The following is a 22,760-nucleotide window of genomic DNA, read 5'->3' on the forward strand; positions in this document are numbered from 1 at the left end:
AGTCATGTAGTAGTTTTTTTCCTCTCCCCTATATATAAAAATTTGAAGGTTGATGCAGCTCTCCAGTGCTAATTACTTCGCAAGACAATCCCTTTGCAGTTCGTAGGATTTGGGTTGGATTATGAGCACCAGAACTCAAATCATTGGCTTTTATTATCCTACTGATTTTTTTTAAAACTTTCAGAACAGATTTTCTTCCAAGGCTGTCTTGAGCTGGGAAAACAGCTGAATTTCACTAATAGTTTTCTTACGAATGTAACGTACAACAGTCTCTTTTCAAACTCTCCTATGCTGAGAATGAAATCCATGTATCACTTCAGGTCACAACGTTCAGCTACCTGTCTCCAGCCTCTTAGTTTTTATTTTTCAAGCTGTAAATTCTGAAATGTATATCCTCTACCATGTCATGATGTTATTTCATCAGCCTTTTTTTCTGTCTCAAGAGTGCATCCCGTAGAGCCAGCTGGAATAAGGCCAAAACAAAAAGAAAATACCCATCAGCATACAAGACATACTTTGCAAAGGAAAAAAATCTCTGAAAAGCTGAATTTACACGCTGCACAATATTGAAAATCCCTTATAAACACTCAGGTGCCATATTCCTCAACTGCATGATGTACCCTATTCCAATCCATACATGATGCTAAGCCAAAATAACGCTAAACCATAATTGGATGGTTTCCATATCACAAAAATAAAAGAAACCCTATTATGCTTACTGGTATATGTTTAATCCCAAAAGCAATAATCAATGAAGTAGAAATGTTAGAATTTCAGTGCTTTGCACCATCCCTAACCTTCTAAGCAAGTGCTCTTCAAACGTGGCAACTTTAAGATGCGTGGACTTCAACTCCCAGAATTCCCCAGCCAGCATGACTGGCTGGGGAATTCTGGGAGTTGAAGTCCACGCATCTTAAAGTTTGTAAGGTTGAGAAACACTAGTCTAGCTTATAGACCTGAAATTTTTCTGGAAATCTCCCATCTAAGGATTAACCGGATCTGGTTCTATAAAGTGGAAGTGTAAACAGAAGCACAGGTACTAAAGGAATCAAGCACTATAATGAATTAAAAAGCTGCTTACTGTACAGAAATAAAAATAATCCATTCCAAATGATCATGTGCTGCTCACAGCTCGCAATATGCATTATCTCTAATGCTTAATTAACACGGACTAATTTTCAGGCTCGTTTTCCTTCAGGCAAGATGCAACCATATATAAACAAACATTACACTTACTCCTTTCCAGCAATTTGATGTAGTTTTCAGGGACTTACCACAGAATTAAAAATAATCAGCATAATAACAGAGAAATCTGACTTGTATTTTGTTCAAGCATATTTGACAAGAATTATCACTCACCTGCTTCTCCCTAAAAGAACGCTTATTTTTCACCCGGACGTTGTGGCTGTACCGCATCATCATGAAATTCTTTTGCTTTTTCTTCTCTTTGTTAGTGGAGCTGGCGAAAGGGTTCAACTTTGATTTCTTTTTCACAAACTCTTTTCTGTCGGTCTTGCCAGCCTAAAAGCCACGGGGAAGGAAAGAGACGTAACTACAACCTTTTACAACACAGTTCGCTCTTTTTTTTAAAAAACTTTAAAATGCATGGTGTGTTTTACTTGCAAACAGACTCGCCTGTTTGTGAGATGGACGGCTATACAAATTTGAAAAATAAATAAATTAAAAAATATGCAGCACAACTTACAGAAGTAAATAAGGGCGCTCACAAATTATAGTTGCATTGCAGAAATGCAACAGCATTATAAGCAGCTACATTAACAACTAAAAATCAGCTCATAAATTTAAACTAGGCGTACACAGCCGTTTTGGGCCAGGATAATATTTATTATTTTGAAATCGGGGGTGGGGGGCAGGGACACACTGACAATATGGCTGTAAGGACAGGCAGGGAGAGTCAAAAAGACTCACTCATCTACTAGAAGGGAAACTTCCAGAATACCCTTTCCCCCTCCCAGTGGGACCACTTTTCAGGCCTAAATTCATTTCTGTTGATACATACAATAATAGAGGCTGATGCCTTGTCACATGCCAGCTTCCTATTTATTTATTTTTTGTTAAATAAACTTTGTTGGGAAAGGGAAACTGGTCAGCACCAAGACAGATCCCTGGGAGGACCTACATGGCCTGTATTCTATGTACACAGATGTGTAGTGTATGTGCTTATTTTCCAAAGTGCCAACAGAGGAGGAGCCTGGTGGGCCTTCCAGGAGAGGGAAGTGCTTCATCTTGGGGCCCAGATTTTGTCCCATTAGTCACACTTCTGATGGAGGTGGGAGGTATAACACAGCCCCCAGAAGGTGAGCAAGGTAAGTGAAGAGAGCATCCGCTGACTACTCTTCACAAAAAACATCCATCCCAAATGAGACAGGAGTTCTCCAAGTTCCTGCCGAATTGCCTTCCCTTGCAATTTTTAAGTGACAACAGGCAAAAATGATGACACGCTTGGAGAGCAGTCAAAGTAAATATGTTAAAAATACTGTTTTAAACAAGATTCCATTTTCTCCTGCCCACCATCCACTTCCTTGTTCAAAGCATCTTAAGTTTGGGGTTGCAATCTCTGGTATGCAGTCTTACCCCCCACCCGAACCACATGCCTCCGGCTTAGAGGTTTTTAACATGAAAGACCCCCTTTGGAAGGCAGAGAGAACATCAAAATGGAGACACCAAAGAGATAACTGGGAAAGGGTGGCTGAGCTTTTTGCACGGTTTTGAACAACTGCAGCCAATTTAAGTCTGGCACGTTTACACCAACACAACTCACCAATGCAGTAGCTAATCTTGTCTCTTTATCAGACCGAGGCTTTTTATGGAGGCGTTCGATGTCTCTAAGTGAAAGCAGCTCCCCCCTGCAAAAGATCACAGAGGTACTGATAGCCTGGTGCCGAAAGGAAAATGTTTTTCCTTCAAGGGGAGGAGAAAATTGAGACCTCGTTTGGTGTAGTAGTTAAGGCACCAAGCTAGAAACCAGGAGGCTGTGAGTTCTAGTCGTGCCTTAGGCATGAAAGCAGCTGGGTGACTTTGGGCCAGTCACTCTCTCTCTCAGCCTAACCCACCTCACAGGGCTGTTGTTGTGAAGAAAAGAGGAGGCAGGAGTATTAGGTATGTATGCCACCTTGAGCTGACTATAAATAAAGGCAGGAATAAAATCTTATACATAAACAAAGTAGTTCAAAGTGTCCTCTCTTTTGAGCTAGCTTTTACACAGGGGACATTTTTTATACAACAGAATGTTGGCTGAAATAACCCCCCTGCCTCAGTAAACTCCTTCTGTCTAGTTCTCCAGTTCAATATTTTATTTACATTCCTTTGTCCTGAAAGACTCTTGGCAGCTGACAACTCTAAAACAAAGCTTCAAAATGAAGTTATGGGTCTGGCATTACAGGTTGTCCTCACTTAACGACCACAATTGGGCCCTGAATTTCAGTTGCTAAGCTAAGCGGTCATAAGCGGATCTGACCTGATTTTATGACCTTTTTTGTGGTGGTCGTTAAGAGAATCACCCCAGGCATGAAGTGAACCACGTGGTCGTTAAGCGAATCACGCAGTTCCCCACTGATTTTGCTTGCTGGAAGCCGGCCAGGAAGGTCGAAAATGGTGATCACATGACCATGGGACGCTGCGACGGCCATAAATGCAAACTGGTTGCCAAGTGCCCAAATTATGATCACATGACCATGGGGATGCTGCGGTGGTCGTAAGTGTGAGAACCATTGTAAATCTGAACCATCACTAAATGAATGGTTGTTAAGTGAGGACTACTTGTATTATTTCTTTGCACTGCCAAATGGACATTTCAGGGAAGCCTGAGAAACACCGCCGCCTTACAGTTAAAATTCTGGCAATCATTTTAAGTTCCAGGTCTGTAATCAGTTTGAGTTGCAGAGGCTGGGAAAATCTAGCAACGGAAGGAGAACAAGAAGAACCAGATGACTCATTCAGAGGTTCCTCAAAAGACTGCCCATGTCATTTCATGTATGATTCTGCTGTTCTCCCCTTCCCAACACTCAGTGCACAAATCCCTTGCTTTTATCAATGACTTTTACCGTGATTCATCGTCACTCTCAATTTCAATATTCTTTCTCTTGGCTGCCTTGCCAGGTGCAGATTTCATTTCTTTGCTAAGCTGAGCAAGCCGGATTTTCTGAAAGTCTTCCTGAGTGAGAAGACGGCCACTGCTGATGGCTGATGCCTTGGCCTTCCGTTCTTCCACAGGCATGCTTTCAATCTTTTCAGCCTTTCAAGGGAAGGTGCAAAACAGGTGAGACTTGGAAGACAAATGAAATCCACCCCCTTCTTCACCAAGAATGACACTGAGCAAGTTTCACAGCGATGAGCCGCATCTGCACACAATGAGCAACTGTTTGCAGGCAAGTGTGCTGATGCACCTGGTCCCAGACTGTGTCTGGCTGTCTCATTCTGCAAATTGGGTACAGCTAAAACAGGCAGGAACTTAACAAAGAATAATTTAGCAAAGGAAAATAACTTAGCAAAGAATAAGAGCCAGTTTGGCCTAGTGGTTAAGCACCAGGCTAGAAACCAGGAGATGGTGAGTTCTAGTCCCACCTTAGGCATGAGAGCTGGCTGGGTAGCTTTGGGCCAGTCACTCCCTCTCAGCTCAACCCATCCCACAGGGTTGTTGTTGTGGGGAAAACAGGAGGAGGAAGGAGTATTAGGAATGTTCCCTGCCTTGAGTTATTTATAAAAATAATAAAGGCAGGCTAAGAAAAATCTAAAAAAAAATAGAATAATTGCAATCATGGGGGAAGATGTTTGGTAAAAACAAGGATAAAAAAAAACACCCACCATCTCTTGCTGTTCCTCATCCAAGGAGTGATGCACATCCACCCATTCTCCCTCTTCGTCATCTTCCTCTTCACTATAGCTGGCTGTCTCCCAACCATCTGTAAAGAGGTAAAAAGAGGTGGGTGGTGGAACAGAATCAGAAAAATTATTTTAAGAGAGCTTTGCTTTTCAGACCTCCATTGAGGGAAAGTGTAAATCTAAAGGCTACACCAGTCATTAAAAAGTTTATTAAGGCCAATATTTCTTGCATAGTGGAACTACTTTGTGAAGCATCATTATTATTACCAATTACTTTAAATGTCAGGCTGTCCATTTTGTCTCTGGTTTCCATGTAATCATACCATTTACAATTTTCCAGCTATTTTCCATGCGTTTGTGTCCACACACACATAGACATACCAACCAGGATAATACTTTCTGAATATGAAATGAAGTTTAATCCACAAAAGCTTTTCAGTCCTTATAAACACACAAAAATATGATTAGCCCTTAAGGTGCCATAAGACACAATACACCCCCACCTTAAATCGATCCATGGCTAGTTTGTGGCTATGGGGGTGGGGGGTTGGGATTATTTTTATTTTCTAAGAAAATGTATGGAGCCCATTGAGTATAAAGAAGGATTATGGAAAACAAAAATGAGGCTAAAGGAAGCATGCCAGCCACCCTTAATCAAAACAATTGTTTTAAAGCATCTGGAGATGTCTCCACAGGCAAGATGATGACAGTCTTGAACCCCATCTTGAACTTTGCAGAGCGACCATCCTTTTTTAGGCTCCAGAGCAGCATTTCTCAACCTTCCCCAGCTGGCTGGGGAATTCTGGGAGCTGAAGTCCACCTATCTTAGAGTTGCCAAGATTGAGAACATTGTTCCAAAGGAATTTTCCACTCCAAAGCTCTTTCAACTGTTCTCAATCTTAGCAGACCCCCTCTACAATCCTCATTACTGACACACAGAGTGCTGGCTGGGGAACATAAAACTTGTAGTCTTCAAATTGTTTTTAAACTCTTACTGACAGTTCCTGGTTTTGATGGCTTGGATTTGCTACATGCAGCCACATGGCATTAAGGTCCTCACCCAACATTTCCTGAGGACCCACTTTGGGAGCAACAGAATCTTTTTGTCATTGCACCATTTGGAAAATACAATACTGGATAGTTAACTGGGTATTTATAGCCACAGCTGTCTTTGTACCACATAGATCCTGCAGGTCTTTGGGGGGAGGGGTGGCAAAGGACACAGCCCTTTTGGTAAACCAAAGCTGTGATTTTTCAGAACTTGAAATTAACAAAAGATCAGATTCAAAAAGTATTTGCACCCTCCTCTACTCCTTGTTCTTTATCAACTGAGTAAGCGAGCATTACAGTTGCAATGTGTTTAATTACATCCATGACCCTGAAATGGATCAAATGAGCTCAGTTTCTGCCACAGACTCCTTTCTGACCAAGAGAAGCAGCAATTTAGAAAAGCAAAACTCAAACTGACCTTCTTCAAGATTTTCTTCTTCTTCCTTCTCGAGCTCCAGGACTTCAGCTCCTGGAATATAATCTTTGACATCCAATTCCCCATATTCATGAATCTTGGCTTCTGATGTGGCTTCTGTTGGTTTACCCTACAGACAAATCAATTATTGTTTAATGAACACTGCATCCTACCTACAAGTATATTTCTAAAAAGGATGCCACCCTGTTTTTGCACATGATGCTGCAGGACAGCTTGGATGGCTTCAAGCTTGGGGGATCTTCTCTCCCGCTGTCAGAGGATAGTTTCTAAGGCCTGAAGATACTGCATGGCAATCACAGAAAGCAGCTCAATAAGCCAGTACTGTCTTCCACAACACCAGCAGGTGCAAAGAGGGTTCCATGCCGGAGTGGGCCAGGTCCACCAAGTGGCCAATGGCAGAAAAGCCAACTGCTGAAGGGCTATTGCCCCAGGATCAAAGTCAGAAGAGCCAGAGGCAGACAATGCAAGAGCCAGCACATCAGATGTGACCCAGTAATGTTGTCAACAGATTAAAGCTTTCACCTAGAAGTTCAAACCAAGTCTTAATCGTACTTGACTCTTTGTTTTAATTTCAGGAGGCAAGCATCAATCATTAGCAGTTCTTTCTTTGGCATGAAAATGAATTTTTTTTCCTTCCTAGCATGCTTCCCGCAGGTGCAGTGTCTGCTTTTTCGGATCAACTGAATATTGATCTGTTGGTTGCAACAGGAATTGACTGAAAATGAAATAATTATTTACCCGGAATTTTTTCTGCAACATTTGTGGATTCAATGACTGGAACAGGTGTATCAGGGTCCTTGCGGACATCATGACATCTGTAAAGAACCATTAACAACACTGAGCGTGACTTGCAAAGCTAAGTTCAGAATTATTATAAAGTATACCTTTGAATTGTATTCTTCCCGACTGCTTCCCATTAAAAACAAATAAGATGACAAAAATACTGAAGTTTTCAGAAATGTTTGAAATAAATTAAAAAGCCAATTAAAAGAAAACACTCCCTTGGAATTAATAACTGAACTCTGCAAAGCTAACCAGCATTTGAATCAACTCAACAAGGTCCCTCAGGAGGAAATATGAGCCTACAGAAGTTGTTAACTTTTTATGCACACAAAAATGACTTACTTTTGTTTTTATGAGATCTGTATTGAGCCAGGTCTTGAAGCAAATCTTCTGTCATGCCCAGAGGACATCGAGCAGATATCTCTTTAATAGCATTGATCCTAAAAAATGGGAAAATACAAGTTTTTTGAATAGGAGATGTATGTATGTATCCATCCATCCATCCCTTTATTATTTTTTTATAAATAACTCAAGGTGGCAAACATACCTAATACTCCTTCCTCCTCCTATTTTCCCCACAACAACCACCCTGTGAGGTGAGTTGGGCTGAGAGAGAGGGACTGGCCCAAGGTCACCCAGCCGGCTTTCATGCCCAAGGCGGGACTAGAACTCTCCTACCACGCCTGACTGGCTCTTGGGCTGAGAGAGAGAGAGACTGGCCCAAAGTCACCCAGCCGGCTTTCATGCCTAAGGCGGGACTAGAACTCTCCTACCACGCCTGATTAGCTCTTGGGTTGAGAGAGAGGGACTGGCCCAAGGTCACCCAGCCGGCTTTCATGCCCAAGGCGGGACTAGAACTCTCCTACCACGCCTGACTGGCTCTTGGGCTGAGAGAGAGAGAGACTGGCCCAAAGTCACCCAGCCGGCTTTCATGCCTAAGGTGGGACTAGAACTCTCCTACCACGCCTGATTGGCTCTTGGGCTGAGAGAGAGGGACTGGCCCAAGGTCACCGCGCTGGCTTTCACACCTAAAGCGGGACTAGAACTCTCAGTCTCTTGGTTTCTAGCCCATCTGCCTTAACCACTAGACCAAACTGGTCTATATACTCTTATACTGCTTCACCGTATACTAGAGTTGTGAAGTCCTCTGATTTGATATCCAAGAAATGTTCAGGAGTACAAACCTAGGACCTATTAGCAGCTCCAGTCCTAGAAAAGGTGCAGTTACTCTGAAGTGTTGCACACAAGGGCTAAATTTGTGCTTTCACACACTTCAAAGGACCTATGAAGATTGAGTCTAAACTCTACACAACCCTGATATAATCCATAATGCATCACTGGCACTAATTTCAGTGCCAAAGCCATGAAATTCTATTCTGTGAAAAGTTGGATTCTGCCTAAGTTAAGGAAATCTACGATTTGTGCATTACAGGTAGCCTTTGGTTAACAACTGCCCTGTTTAGCAACCATTCAAACTTATGATAGCTCTGAAAAAGTAGCTTTATGACCAGTCCTCAAACTTACGACCATCACAGAATCCCTGGGGTCATGTGAGTGCAATTTGGGTGCTTTGCAACTGGAGCATATTTACGATGGTTGCAGTGTCCTGTGGTCACGTGATTGCCATTTGCGACCATCCCTGCCAGCTTCCAACAAGCAAAGTCAGTGGAGAAGCCAGCAGAAAGTCACAAGTCATGGTCCCATGATGTTTCACTTAACCACCATGAGTGATTCACTTAACAACGGCAGCGTGAGGTCTAAATGCTTACCCAACTGTCATAACTTCCCCAGAGTTTTTGTCTGTGACAAAGTTGTTGGCTATTGTCATGAGCACTGGCTGCATAATCTGTCAAAAAGAAGAAAAAAAAACACTTTTATGTTGAAGACTGGGTATGAGGCATCTTTTCCCCTTCTTTAAAAAGCAAGGAATGGAATGTTATTACATCAAAAAGTGCTGGCATAACAAACTCTGAATTACATGGAGCATTTCAGCCCAGCTGATACCTTTATATCCATCTATCCATCCATCCACCATTTCCATTGGGTTAGGTTAACAAAAACAACTGGGCAAAAGACAGAATGCAGCGACCCGAACGATCAAGGAGCTTATATTGGGATCTTCTCAAAAAGAAGATAAAAGTTTGGGACTCTTAATCTTAGGGAAAAAAAGGCAAAACTGACAGGGACATGATTGGCGCATATAAAACCAGGCATGGCATAAAAAAAGTAGACGGGGAGAAGCTGCTCTCCTTCTCTGAAAACATTCAGACAAGGGTTTCTTTCTTCCTGCAGCACACGATTAAGCCTATGAGATTCATGTAAGACGTGGTGGTGGCCATTAAGCGGAAGAGCTTTAAGGCAACTGGACAGTCATGCTGGCTGGGGAATTCTGGGAGTTGAAGTCCACACATCTTAAACTTGCCAAGGTTGAGAAGCACTGCTCGAACCACACCACTAAGCCAATTTGCACTGGTTCTACTTTCCGGCATATCCAGACCCAACACAACGTTGTGTGAACTCAGCCTACATTGGTGAATATGTAGTATCAGCCACACACTAATACTCATTTCATTAAGCCCTACAGATTTCTATAAAGAGGATATCCTATTTTTACCTTTGGGGTAAGGAATCTGAAAGCTAAGCAACTGCTTCTCCCTAGTGACTTTGATCAACATGAGCCTGAAACAGCCTCACCTCTGGTGGGACAAGCTGATGCGATGCTTGTGCAGCAAAAAGAAGAATCTTGGTAACTTCTACAACAAAAAAAGAAACCAAAATTAAGGACAGCTGTGATGATGGAGAAAAGGTACATGTGTTCCCCAAACGGAACGGCAAAAATGTCCATCACATTTATCATTGACGTATCTTCTTTAGGACCATTGGCAACAAGTGGCAGGAGTTCTCCATCTCTGATAATGGAAGTTTTTCCCACTTGACTTGAAGATGTTAGGAATTGAATCTTTGAATTTGCTATTGACCTACGGCCATTTCCCAGTATTCTGACTTCCCAAAAAGTTAAGTAACAATTACTTTGCAACCTAGACTTTTTTCGGCAAGTGAACACCTGCTTTGTTGTTTTTTTTAATGTATGTATCTTCCTTCAAAATCAGGGCTGTTACCAAAAGGATATAATAAAATGTGTCTAGAAACAGCTAGAAAAAGCGTCCCTTTTCACTTTTCCTGGGAGCTCCTGGACTAAAAAAGGAGAAACTTTTGACTGCTCATAAAACTGAGCTAGTATAGGATTCATTTCCACAGGAATTCAGAAAAATCCACATAAATTGTTACCGAGGCCTTTCTTTGGAGCTGAGTCATTTGTTTTCTTGCTCTAAAACAGCTGCAAAGGGCCAGAAAGGTTCAGGATGGGCGAAAATTAAAAGCAGCCCTTAGCAAGAAGGGAGCACACAGCAGAGTAAGCAAGAACCCTTTTTTCCTCTCAATCCATAACCACAAAGCAAAGGGAAATAAGGAGGTTGGGAAGAATATATTGAATTTATGCCACTTACCTCTCTGGTGGGGTTGTAGGAATCGTTGCACAAAAGGGTAAAAGTTGAAGAGGAAAAGCTATGGAAACACAGATCATTGGCAAGAAGTCAGCTATGAATGAAATTGACTACTGAAAGGGGGGGGGGAAATCCCACCACAAGGTGACTTTGCAGCTAAGCCAGAGTGAAAAGCAGTTGGAACATCATTAGAAGATGAACCCAACCTGGCACCCTCCAGATGTGTTGTTGAAACTACAATTCCAACTGTCTCCAGCAGATGGCTGCTGCTTATAATCCAACCCATTTGGAAGGCAGTCAGTTGAAGGGAGCTAATTTTAACTGTGCAGCAGTAGCACTAACAAAGGATCAGATCCTTAAAGCAGCTTTCAGAGAAAATCTGGAAAGGAGGACAAAAGGTAGAAAGAGTCTTTGACCACCAAATGTCCTGGAATATTTTTTTCTCATCATGCCACAGATAGCATAGCTTGTTCAGGTTATGTCACTGCTGGGGACAATTTGCCCATCTGCATTCTCTGAAATATGGATGGAACTCCTCATGCGTATCTCCTTCTAACACAGTGTTTCTCAACCTTGCAACTTTAAGATGTGTGGACTTCAACTCCCAGAATTCCCCAGCCAGCATGCTGGCTGGAGAATTCTGGGAGTTGAAGTCCACACATCTTAAAGTTGCCAAGGTTGAAAAACATTGTTCTAACACATTGAAAAGGAGGTTGTGCTCAAACCCTTCTTCCTAGCATCACCACTAACTATAAGCGAGACGGTCTTCTCATTCTTCAGGAATAACATCATCAATTTGCAGATCCAAGAGGAAAAGCCCAGGTAAAATTACACCATTTCCTTGACTGTTTGATTTACATCCCGCTTTTCTTCCAGATTCTTAAGGCCTGTACAGAGCGCTGTCTCTTCCAATTGCTCCCCCAAAGGCTCCTGGGGAACCCAATGATCTTCTATACCTCAGAGGGGTCCTGAACATGGGCCTTCCCAATCTTCATTCAACACTTTCACACCTATACCACAGCATTGCTCAGCCATTTCTGCTGGTCCTGAAAGCTGAAGCTATGCATTTTAAGGCACTACCCACACCACTATCAAGACACACAAAAGATTTATGGAACACCAGCAACACTCACTCATCATATGTTGAGATCCAGATGGCCCCCACTCTGGTCTTATTTAGGAGAGCTGTGAAGACCTGGCTCTTCACCCAGGCTTTTAGCAAGGGAGAATGAGACCCCTTGCTTCATGGCACTTGCCATCTTTTATCTTTGTTCTTTATTGACTTTATTGTAATTTCTTTGATTGCTGTGAGCCACCCACTCACTGACTGAGAGTCAGGCAGTATACAAGTTTAATAAATTACTATAAATTATTATCTCAGTTTCATCTTTGAGGATTGATAAAGGCAAGAGCTGTTGTTAGCACACAGAAAAACAATTAAACCCAGTGATTTGCAGCACTGAATGCTTTGCCCCTAAAAAAAAATAAATCAGAATTTGGGCCACAGATGGGATAATAAGGTAAAGGTAAAGGTTTCCCTTGACATCAAGTCCAGTTGTGTCCGACTCTAGGGGGCGGTGCTCATCTCTGTTTCAAAGCCGAAGAGCCGGCGTTTGTCCGTAGACACTTCTGTGGCCATGTGGCCGGCATGACTACACGGAACGCCGTTACCTGCCCGCTGAAGTGGTACCTATTAATCCACTCACATTTGCATGTTTTCGAACTGCTAGGTTGGCAGGAGCTGGGACTAGCAACGGGAGCTCACCCCATCACGTGGATTCGAACCGCCGACCTTCTGATCGGCAAGTCCAGCAGCTCAGCGGTTTAACCCGCAACGCCACCGTGTCCCTTTGGGCCACAGATGGGATATGTGTTCCTTAATCCTCTTGTCAATGGCCACAAAATTTGGTAGCGCGTTTTACTTTTCTGCCACAGAGCACCCAGAATTAAAGCAAAGGGATGGAAGAGATAGATGGAGAAGTAGCACAGTCTGGTAATCGTACCTCGTGAATCCCAACCAGCCTAGAAATCAGACCCATCAACATCATCTTCACTTCAAACCGCTCCTTTGAGGATTCCAGCTGCTTTAATAGTTTCTCAGCAAAGTCTGAAAGCAACAGGAAATCGAAGACAGGGGAAGGTTAGAGAAAGGCATGCGAGCTGTCCTGATGCTCTCAAGGTTAAAGGTTTTTCTGCATGACAAAACCAGGCTCTGTGTCACGTAGATACTGAGAAGTTTCATGCCTGATTAAAACACCTGGATGTAGGCATGTTTGCCTTAGATGAAAATATATAAAAGGCAGTGGTGTTAAGCAATGGAGAGGGAGGTTGCTGGACAGTCATGAGGTTGGTTTTGCGTGGTGTGACTTGGAGACACCTGTGTATCAAGGTGGAGGGAGAATCTGAGTTGAAGACCATGCAGGACCCAAGGGAGGGAGCCCCTGAGCAGAGAGGGCTCCAACACTGGGAGGGTATTGAAGGTACCCTGACAGAGGTGCAGATACCCTGACAGAGGTGCAGAATCCAAAATGCCCAGGAAAGAGTTATTTTCCCCTCTTCCTATCCCTTCCCCCAGCTCTGAGTGACCCCAAAAATGAGTCAAGGAGGGAGGAAGTGACACAGGTCAGAGATTCTAAAAAGCCCCATTTCGAATTGTCTGTGTAGAAATATGTATGGTGACATCATGGAGTGAGTCTTAGTTGGAATACCCTGGAGTTTTCCCATCCAAATACTAACCAGGACTGACCCTGCTCAGCTTCCAAGAGACAATAATGTCAGTCAGAAGCTACCTCTTGCAGAGACTTATCTCAGGTCAAATGAACTTGCCTTGGGGATCATGGATTAAATGAATTGCAGAGAAGTTGAACACTTCTGGCTTCTTCTTCTTCTTGTGTTTCTGGGCAAGATGGAAAGACGCATGTTCAGTGAAGAATGGGAATGATAACAATTACATTTCATTACCCTCTTTGAATTAACTTCTTAATTCTTCTTTGAATCAGCCCGTGCATCTAACTATTGGTAAATGTTTGCTCTAGACCTGCTGAACATCCATGTCTTATCTTAAAATCTGTTTGGGGACCATGAAAGTGAAATTCCAATCTGAACATCCTATGCATTGTGGCCATTTCCAGATTGTTGATCATCACTTCACAAGAGACCTTACACAAACAGAGATCAAGATATTAGGACAGGCACAGAGAACAAGTTTCAGAATACTTCTAGATCTCCTTTGCTGAGCACATCTACCAAACCATACTACTCACTTTTAAAACTTGCATAGCTTTCTCTAGTTTCTTCTTGTTCTTTGTGGTTTTCTTTCCAGTGGCATACCGTACCACCAAGTCTCTTGCCGAGGGACCATCATCCTTGGGAAATAAGTAATTCACAAAAGAGCAATTTAAGATCCAGTAAAGCTTTGCAATGAGGAAAGCATGCAACTAACATCCACTCTTAATCAAATTCTACCCCCTGGGTGTATAGACATAATCTTGCACAGCTCCCTCTACAAATTTTGCTGCATCTTATTGGCAATGCACAATCAAGGGGTCATGGAACTGAAAATAAAGAGATAGGCTTTGGAAACAACAAGTTAAATAGTAACTCAGAGAGAAAATGACCACAGAATCCTTCTCATCGGACACTGTTCAAGGATATTTCTTGGTTTTTAATGGAGGTGCATTCAATCAATGTGGTACAGTCCACACACACGCTTCTGGTACAGTCCCAGTACATACTTCTCATCTCTTGAGAATTAGGCCCAGGGCATGTCACAGAGTTATTATTCTGGATTCCAGATGCACTAACCTCTGATTCTGAATCACTGTCTTTCTTTTCATCTTCATCCTTCCCAAGGAAAAATGTCAAGCCAGCAACTTGGATCTACACAGTCATGAGAGGTGACAATGAAGGGCCAAAAGGACTCAAAGAAAATCCAGTTATTTTACGGCCAACTCCTTGAGCGCACAAGTTTCATACACTGCTGAATTAACAAAGGCAGAAATATTACCCACCCTACACCAATTAGAAAAAAGTATGTATGTTTACATCCCACATTTTCATTAACATGCTCAGGGTCGATGTTTATGTTCTTGAATCTGGGCTACCTCGAGATTATTCCAAGACCTTCCCAGCCAGCAGGACCACAGCTGAGAATTTTGGGAATTGAGTTCCATGCTTCTGGATGATGGCCAAGCTGGGAAAGGCTGATTTAACAGCAACCTATGTAGCCTAAAGGAGTCACAACAATTTTATAAACTAACTCACAAGTGTTACAAACTTGCAGCATTTTTAACAACTTGCTAAAAACTGCTAGTTTTTCAGGGGCTCCATAAGGAGAGAGACTCCTACCCTTTCAGTTAGCAATGTTGGAGGGGTGGGGAGCAGCAAATTAGCCCCAACCTTCTGAAGGAGACCATCCAGAGTCTCCTTTTTAAAAACCCCTTTTTGTGTTATTTTGGTTTTAACAGAGGGAATAGAAGGGGAGGTCTCCAGAAGGTGAACCACCCCCATACTTAAACCTCTCTCAACACAAGCCAATTTTTTTCGGAGTGGGGAGCGTTTTTCAAGGTTTGTGGGGAAATTCAAAGGATGGAAATGAGCACTTAGGCTTTCAAAGACCTTCCACTCATTCCAGCTCTTAACTTTGTAAAAATGCTCCCACAACAAGTCACACTACCAAAATGTGGCTAATTTGTTGTTGTTGGATTTTAGTGGCATCATCTCAGACCACAAAGGACCACAAATGGGGCTTTGAGGGGGTCACATGAGGCCATGAATCTGCCCACCTGGATGAGCATGTTCATAAAAGCCTCATTTTAGCAGAGAGGGAGGAAGTGACTGATTCCCACAACAACTGATTATAATTTATTCTTGCAACCATAGGTTATAACCAAATACACCTTGGTCAAATGTGTAATGAAACAGAAAACTGAAATTAAGAAATAAAATACAGGTAGTCCTCGCTTAACGACACAGTTGGGACTGGAATGTTGGTTGCTAAGCGAATCCGACCCGATTTTACAAACTTTTTTGCAGTGGTTGTTAAGTGAACCACATGGTTGTTAAGTGAGTCACGTGGTTTCCCCATTGATTTTGCTTGCCAGAAGCCAGCCGGGAAGGTCAAAAATGGCAATCATGTGTCCATGGGATGCTGCAACGGTCATAAATGCAAACCAGTTGCCAAGTGCCCAAATCGTGATCACGTGACTGCGGGGACACGGTAACAGTTGAAAGTGTGAGGACCGGCTGTAAGTTGGTTTTTTCAGCACCGTCGTAAGTCAGAACCGTCACTAAATGAATGGTTGTTGAGGACTACTGTATGAGGACTACCTGTAAAATGCACCAGCCTTTCTCAGCTGCCAGAAGGGTTATCCAGGCAAAGACAAACAATCATCTCTTCAATCCTTTGCAATCGAATTTTATGGAATAACTTTCTCCCATTCCTTTATGCTTAATGCTTACTGAATAAACTATAAGTTACACTAAAACAGTCACTTGGTCCAAAATGCTCATTTTACCTTGGTGACTTTGGAAAAACAAGCCAGGGTGATGATGTTCACAGTTCTGGCATCATTCCTGTTTTAAAAAAAAAAGACACTTTACAACAGAGACTGAGAAATTAAACATGTTTTATTTTCTCTTACAGGTCCCCATTGTTCCTGTATACTGTAGATCCTATACCTGGAATGTGCCCTGCAACCTACCAGATGTTCCTCCTGTACAGCTCAACCATCACATCCAGTGAAATCTTGGCTGCAGTTGGGTTGCTGTCTTGCAGCATTGTGTACATGAAACTCTGAAGCATCTGCAAAAGAAGAAACACTCTTTTTGAGGAAGTTTCCTGGCGCCACTCAAACTCAAAACTGATGGATCAAGTAGAAAACTTACAGTGTTCATTTTGTTGTTCTTGTGTTTGCCATTGATGTTCTTGATATCAGTGACGATATGAGTGTATAACGTCTGTCAAAATAAGAGCTAAATTTCAATATGAATAATTGTCAAACTTTCTGTAAGTAAAATGAACTGAAGCAGAAGCAGGCACTTGGTAATGGGTCAGTCTGAGAGATGCAACTGGTTCAAAGTCACAGAGTGACCTTCACAGCTAATGAACCTATCAAAATCTGGATGGATAGATTGACTGACTGACTGACTGACTGATTGGGCCACCTAACTCTCAAAAATGCAACTCTGGATGATGTCAGCTTACACTAGATGGACTGCTAGGACCTGTAGTTCAGCAACATCTGGAAAGCAGACAATTCTCCACCACTGGGCTAAGACAAGAGAGTAGAGGTGAACTTGAACAACCTTTGGCCTAATTTTAGAAACCCTCTAGAACTAATTCTTAGCAAGAGTTTCCAACAGCAGCCAACTAGGCAGGAAGGGACCGAGAGAAAAAACAGGAAAGCTGTGTTGTTTCTTGATTTCTGCTCCACCATTGAGAGGGAATCCATCTGACATACTTTGTTCTTGAGGCAATATGACAATCACATTCAACAAAAAGTTCTCCATCTTTGCAGGGTACAAGGAAGGTATCACTCACACAAGACATGAATGCAAGAGAATGCAGTTAGGTTTAGGCTGTACTCACACATCATGTAAAAGCACAATGTTTTTAACCATTATTGCAGAACAAGCTGGTTTAGTTCACATTTTGCACTGAGCCATAATCTGTGGTTTATTTATTTATTTGTCTATGACATTTATATAGCCACCCATCTCACATAAAGCGACTCTGGGTGGTGTACAGTTAAATAAAGCAACAAATAGATAAAAACAATCGTTATAAAGGATAAAAAGTAATTATTAAAACAAGAATACTATCAAAAAAATTAAAATATACAAACCCCATGGAGAAAGCAAGAATATTAGTCATAGTGGAGCCATCTAAGAATGTCTCCAGTTCCCAAAGACCCCCAGGCCTGATGACATAACCAGGTCTTGAGGGACCTCCTAAATGATAGCAGGGAAGGAGCGAGCCTAACTTCGGGGTGGGGGGAATGTTCCACAAGGAAGGCGCCACAGCAGAGAAGACCCACCTCCTGGGACCCACCAAATGCAAGTCCCTGGCCGATGGAACCCGTAGCATGCCTTCCCTGCCAGATCTAATGGGACAGGCTATTGTAATTGAGTCATACAACACACTGATGCAAAACCAAACCACCTGTATTTTGCCTTAATGGGAGGTAGGCCCCTAGCTTGAATCACTACACTCCGTCTGCCACGTTGCCCATTTTGATCCCCCTTGCAGATGCTACTGGGCCCAGCCTTTCTACCCATTTTCACAGGAATCTGGGAACTGTTATTGTTCACTTCAATCTACCCACAGCCTTTAGAACAGAAAAAAAAAAATGGAATCTTGCAGCACATGGTAAGAGACCAAATGCAAGCATTTAAAAAAATGGAATCCCATGCCCTGCTGGAGATTTTTAATTCTCCTTCTTTTCACTGCTGCTACTGCTTCTCTTCCTGGAACAGATTATTTAATTTGCAATATTTCCATCAGTATCTCTCACAGACAAAAAGGCAAGCAAGGTTATCGGACGACTTATAGTAATGAGATTAGATTGTTAATTCACTTTCTCAGTCTTTAAAGGAATTGCTGAATGTGTTGCCCGCATTTACTTTTTTAATTAACATTTTTTAAAAGTAAAATTGGCACGGTCTTTTTTTTTTTTTTTTAAGTCAGTTCAGCTACTCACTTTCCGTAAAAATTTATCATGGCAACGGAGCAGCTCAAAGAAAAGTTCCAACAAGCTTGTGGGGTTAATCAGGTTCTTGTTTCGCAGCAAGATCAGAGCTCTGCAAAATGTCTGCAAAAGGGAGAAAGGAGTTACTAATAATGGCAGTAACGAAATGTGAATCTGCTAGACTGCAACGCTAATACTAAAACAACTACTCCATACAATTTTTCCATCTCAGTTTCTCAGCTTGCCATTTTGTAAAAGAAAATCCCTGTTCCTTAATGTTGGCAGACCGAAGCTTCAAAGCACGGGCAAGTATCAGCCCTTCGAGGTAGACCAATGGAACGTGTCTACTCAAGACACGCTTCTGCAACTTTTAGTTTTACGACAGTTTCTGAATATTTTCTCCAAGGTCGCCTCCATGACTTCCTACAAGCTGAGTAGAAGCTCTGGCAACCATGAAAAGAAACTGAGTTTTTCACACCTCTTTTTCGCCTTTCCTTAACAACCAAAACATTATATAAAATATCAGCAGGATGGCATGACATACCAATCGATCCTATTCCAAACCATCAGCTCCAATCTCTTAAAATGCGAAACTAAAGGACTGCCTCCTACAGCACAGCGGTCCCCTCACAGAGAATCCTCTGCTTCAAATCACCAAAAATCGGGAGTGCAGATGCTCACCATCCGAAGATCTGGATCCAAGACTGTGTGACAATAGGACAGTAATTCCTTCAACTGTTGTGGAAAGTTTTCTAGATATTTAGGGTAGCAATGGGCGACCTGTTTCAAAAAGAAAAGAAAGCCGAGTATAAATATTTCCATGTCAAGCAGAAGGTTTGGTTAGTTGCAATCAAATAACACTAAGAGGGTTCGTGTGATGATAGGACTAGAGTGGATTTCTTAATGAATCGTTATGACCACCTCAGTGTCACCAGGTGCAGAGCACAGGTGACCTCCTCACCAATTAAATAAACAAAGCATCTGAAATCTTGCAACATTTTGATATTCTTACATGAAATCTCAGCTTTAGCATGGTTTTGCTACCAAAAAGGAGATTTTCTCATAAAGAGGCTTGCTATTGAGAACTGAGGACACTTCCTCTCCACCTAATAAGCCTGAATGCATGTTTCAAAGCATATTACAGGGTTGTGTAATTCTTTGGAAAAGGTACTTCAGAGGACAGAACGCTACTTCTGAAGGTAGCTGTTTAAAGCAGCCGTGTCACTTCCTAGGATTGTGCAGCTATCTTCTGCGGCTGCCATAGGACTCCACAAAGATGCAGCTGCTTTTAAAAAGTTGCAGCAGGTGCTACATTCATGCTCCCACCCACTCCAAATCATCTTTTTGGAACTGAATCGGAAGCACTGCACTCCTTGCTATATAACTTCTGATCCATATGCTATTTCTGTTTTTTCCAGGAGTGGTAAGAATTTTCTGTGAAAATATTTTTAGAGCCACATGCAAAACGATGATTCGAGCACAAGGAACTACTAAATCAATTTTAGCTCCATTTATTAGAATTGTCAGAAGTGATTATTCTCACTCGTTTACATTTAGAACCTGTCATTTGAATTATCTAAAGGAAAAGCCTTACCATTTTCACTCTCTTAATAATTTGATTTTCCCTTCAGTGCGGAAGGCTTAATCTAATTCAAGCAAAATTCTTCACATACACACACAACCACACACAATGCATTTTACCTGGGCCAAGAACATCACCAGTTCAGCCAATTCTTTATTGGGCTTTGCTGGCTGAAGTTTGAATATATCCACATTGGACTGATAATGGCGATATTGTTGAAGGAACTAGGAGAAATCCAAAGAAAAAAAATTATTTCTACGGTAGTTCATGCTAAATGTCCATAGCCAAACTTCAGCTGGGAGTGAGGATCGAGAATGATGCTCAACAAAACAAACAAAATAAGAATATTCCATTCAAAAGGAGCAGTGGAATTGTAGCATTTACTAGGAATGGGAAATGTCCTGGGCCTGCAAACAAATATTTTCATTATGTTATATTAGCTAATGCAGGAAGGTAACAGACAACCAATGGAAACTGTTCTGTGTCTATCAAATGCATTGGATCACATCTCCCATAATTCCTTTCATTACACTGGCTGTGAATTATGAAAGGTCTAAGACCTGGAAGAACGACTGGGAATGGCTGTTTTAAAATACAGTGAAACCTGGATTTAATGGCAAATGACACGCTGGGGATGACTTTGCTAAATGATGAGAGCCAGAGTGGTGTAGCAGTGAAGGTGCTGGGCTAGAAACCAGGAGATGGTGAATTCTAGTCCTCCCTTAGGCATGAAAACAAGCCAGGTGGCTTTGGGCCAGTCCCTCTCTCTCAGCCCAATCCACCTCACAGAGTTGTTGTTCTGGGGCAAAATAGGAGGAGGGAGCATTACATAGGTAAGCTGCCTTGAGCTGATCAAAAATCAAGGCAGGATAAACATCTGGGGATCCTCAGACAGTCCTTACTGTTTTCTTGGCAACAGCGTGGAAGTGCTTGGCCGCTGCTTCTTCCCAGATGTTATTCGACTTCTCAGTCAACTACAGCAGAAAACCCTGGGATTTCCTGTTGGTCTCCTATCTACCCAGAGTAGCTGGGAGTTAGGTAGCATACATATAATATCTAGATATACATAAATAATAATATATGTATTATTTATATATAATACATATATAATCCTATCTGCCCAGACTCGCTGGGAGTCAGGCAGCGTCCATAATTATCCAAGATTACCAGATCACCTTCGCTTAGCTTTCTGAAGTCGGCTAGGACTGCCCTGCTTTGATCCGGTCTCCAATAGACGGGAGGGTGCGGCTGCCATAGCTCTACCGAGCCTGAGCCACTCTGTATATGCTCAGAGGCGCCCTTTCCGTTGCTATCCCAGCTGCATCACGACCAAGCGCTAACACTCCACAGAAACATCACGCGGGAATTCCTCACCTCTTCGGTATAAGACGGCGGGTCCCGCTTGATCAAGTTCTGCAGCTGCGGCAAGTTCAGGGGCAGCTTGTTGTTGTTGCGAGCGGTCATGACGGCGAACGGCGCAGCCTCCTCCGGACCGGCCACGTGGGGCCTTCGCTGGGCGGCGCCATTTTGGGTCACGCGGGTACGGCAACCGCGAAGGGTCTTGGCTCCTTCCAACGCGAGAGAGCCTCAAACGCAGTAGCAAAAACCGTGGAGGCGCCCGGCTGTTCGCGGCCGGCTTGGACTGCAACTCCCAGAATTCCCAGCCAGCGCACAGAACTTTGGGAGTTGGAGTCCCAACATGTCTAGCTGGCTTTTAAGGTAGAGCGGTGTTTCTCAGCCTCAGCAACTTTAAGAAGTCGGGACTTCAACTCCCAGAGTTGGCTGGGGAATTTTGGAAATTGAGTCTCCACATCTTAAAATTGCTGAGGCTGAGAAACGCTGTGATGGAGGTAAAAATGTCCTTTGAGACCTGCTGACTTAGGCAGCTTCCTTGGTAACAATGTGGAATTAGTTTGTCATTGCTTTCTTCCTGGATGTGTTGCCTACCTCTCACGTTTGTGGGATTTCCTGGTGGTGTCCCATCCATATCCTACTAGGTCTAATCCCCTTTAGTGTTTTGCATGCTGTCACATGTATCTAAAACGAAAAATAGACAAATCCGAAGTGTTTCCAGTCAAACTTGTCTTCTAGTCTTTTGACCAACAAGTGCAGAAATACTCAAGTCCCATGCAAATTCTATTCATTTCTTGTAATGCATTAGCACAGTTATATATTATTTAATATAATTACTGAAAATCAACTGTGCCTTCAAGTGAGTCTTGACTCCTGGCAACTACCTGGATAAGCCCCTGCAGTTTTCTTGGCGTTATTTTCAAAGTGATTTTGCCACTCATTTATTTAATAAAACAGAAAAAGGAAAAGGAAATTTATATATATATATATATATATATAGTGCTTTTGAGTCAGTCTGATGACTGCCTGGATGAATCCTCAGATAAGTTCCCATAAATTGGGGGACATCGGTTAACTGTTATATTTATTTAAAGAAGTCTTGACTCCTGGTGCCTGCCTGAATAAAACCATGCTATCTTCTTGGCAAGATTTTCAGAAATGGTTTGCCATTGCCTCTTTCCTAGGGCTGAGAGAGAGGGACTGGCCCAAGGTCACCCAGCTGGTGTTCATGCCTAAGATGGGTGTCAGATTCCTCCAATCAAAATGTTCACAGAACCCCTTATTGGAGCATCTTCCATCACTTCCTTATCCATGGGGTAGACTCTCTGTTGCCGGATGGGAGGGGGTGTTGAGTTGGAGTGTGAATTGCATTATTATGGCTACAGATGTATGATGGTTTGCATCAAGGCTAGTCAGTAGAGATACACCAGCAACACTCTGGATGGGAAGGGGGGTGACATACTTTCGTGGGAAAGGAAGGCAATCAAGGGAATGTAGTTTTAAATGTATGTTTTAGCGGGAAT

At 42.5% G+C, this 22,760-nt stretch overlaps 1 protein-coding gene across 1 annotated transcript; it reads right to left on the reverse strand.

Moving 5' to 3' along the window:
• Positions 1–135: 135 nt before the first annotated feature.
• Positions 136–21,417, reverse strand: SDAD1 (SDA1 domain containing 1). Its single transcript, XM_063309765.1, has 22 exons — positions 21,259–21,417; positions 20,004–20,108; positions 18,984–19,082; positions 18,315–18,425; positions 16,501–16,572; positions 16,317–16,417; positions 16,131–16,188; positions 14,419–14,493; positions 13,878–13,979; positions 13,441–13,510; positions 12,618–12,721; positions 10,618–10,675; positions 9,806–9,864; positions 8,881–8,957; positions 7,454–7,551; positions 7,067–7,143; positions 6,311–6,437; positions 4,825–4,922; positions 4,065–4,255; positions 2,783–2,867; positions 1,360–1,521; positions 136–463 (listed from the first exon to the last, which is right to left on the reverse strand). The coding sequence occupies exons 1-22, from the start codon at positions 21,346–21,348 to the stop codon at positions 413–415; spliced, it is 2,070 nt and encodes a 689-aa protein (XP_063165835.1). The 5' UTR covers positions 21,349–21,417; the 3' UTR covers positions 136–412.
• Between the last annotated feature and the right edge of the window lie 1,343 nt (positions 21,418–22,760).

The sequence above is a fragment of the Candoia aspera genome, chromosome 8 (assembly GCF_035149785.1).
Source record: "Candoia aspera isolate rCanAsp1 chromosome 8, rCanAsp1.hap2, whole genome shotgun sequence".
NCBI classification, from domain to species: domain Eukaryota; kingdom Metazoa; phylum Chordata; class Lepidosauria; order Squamata; family Boidae; genus Candoia; species Candoia aspera.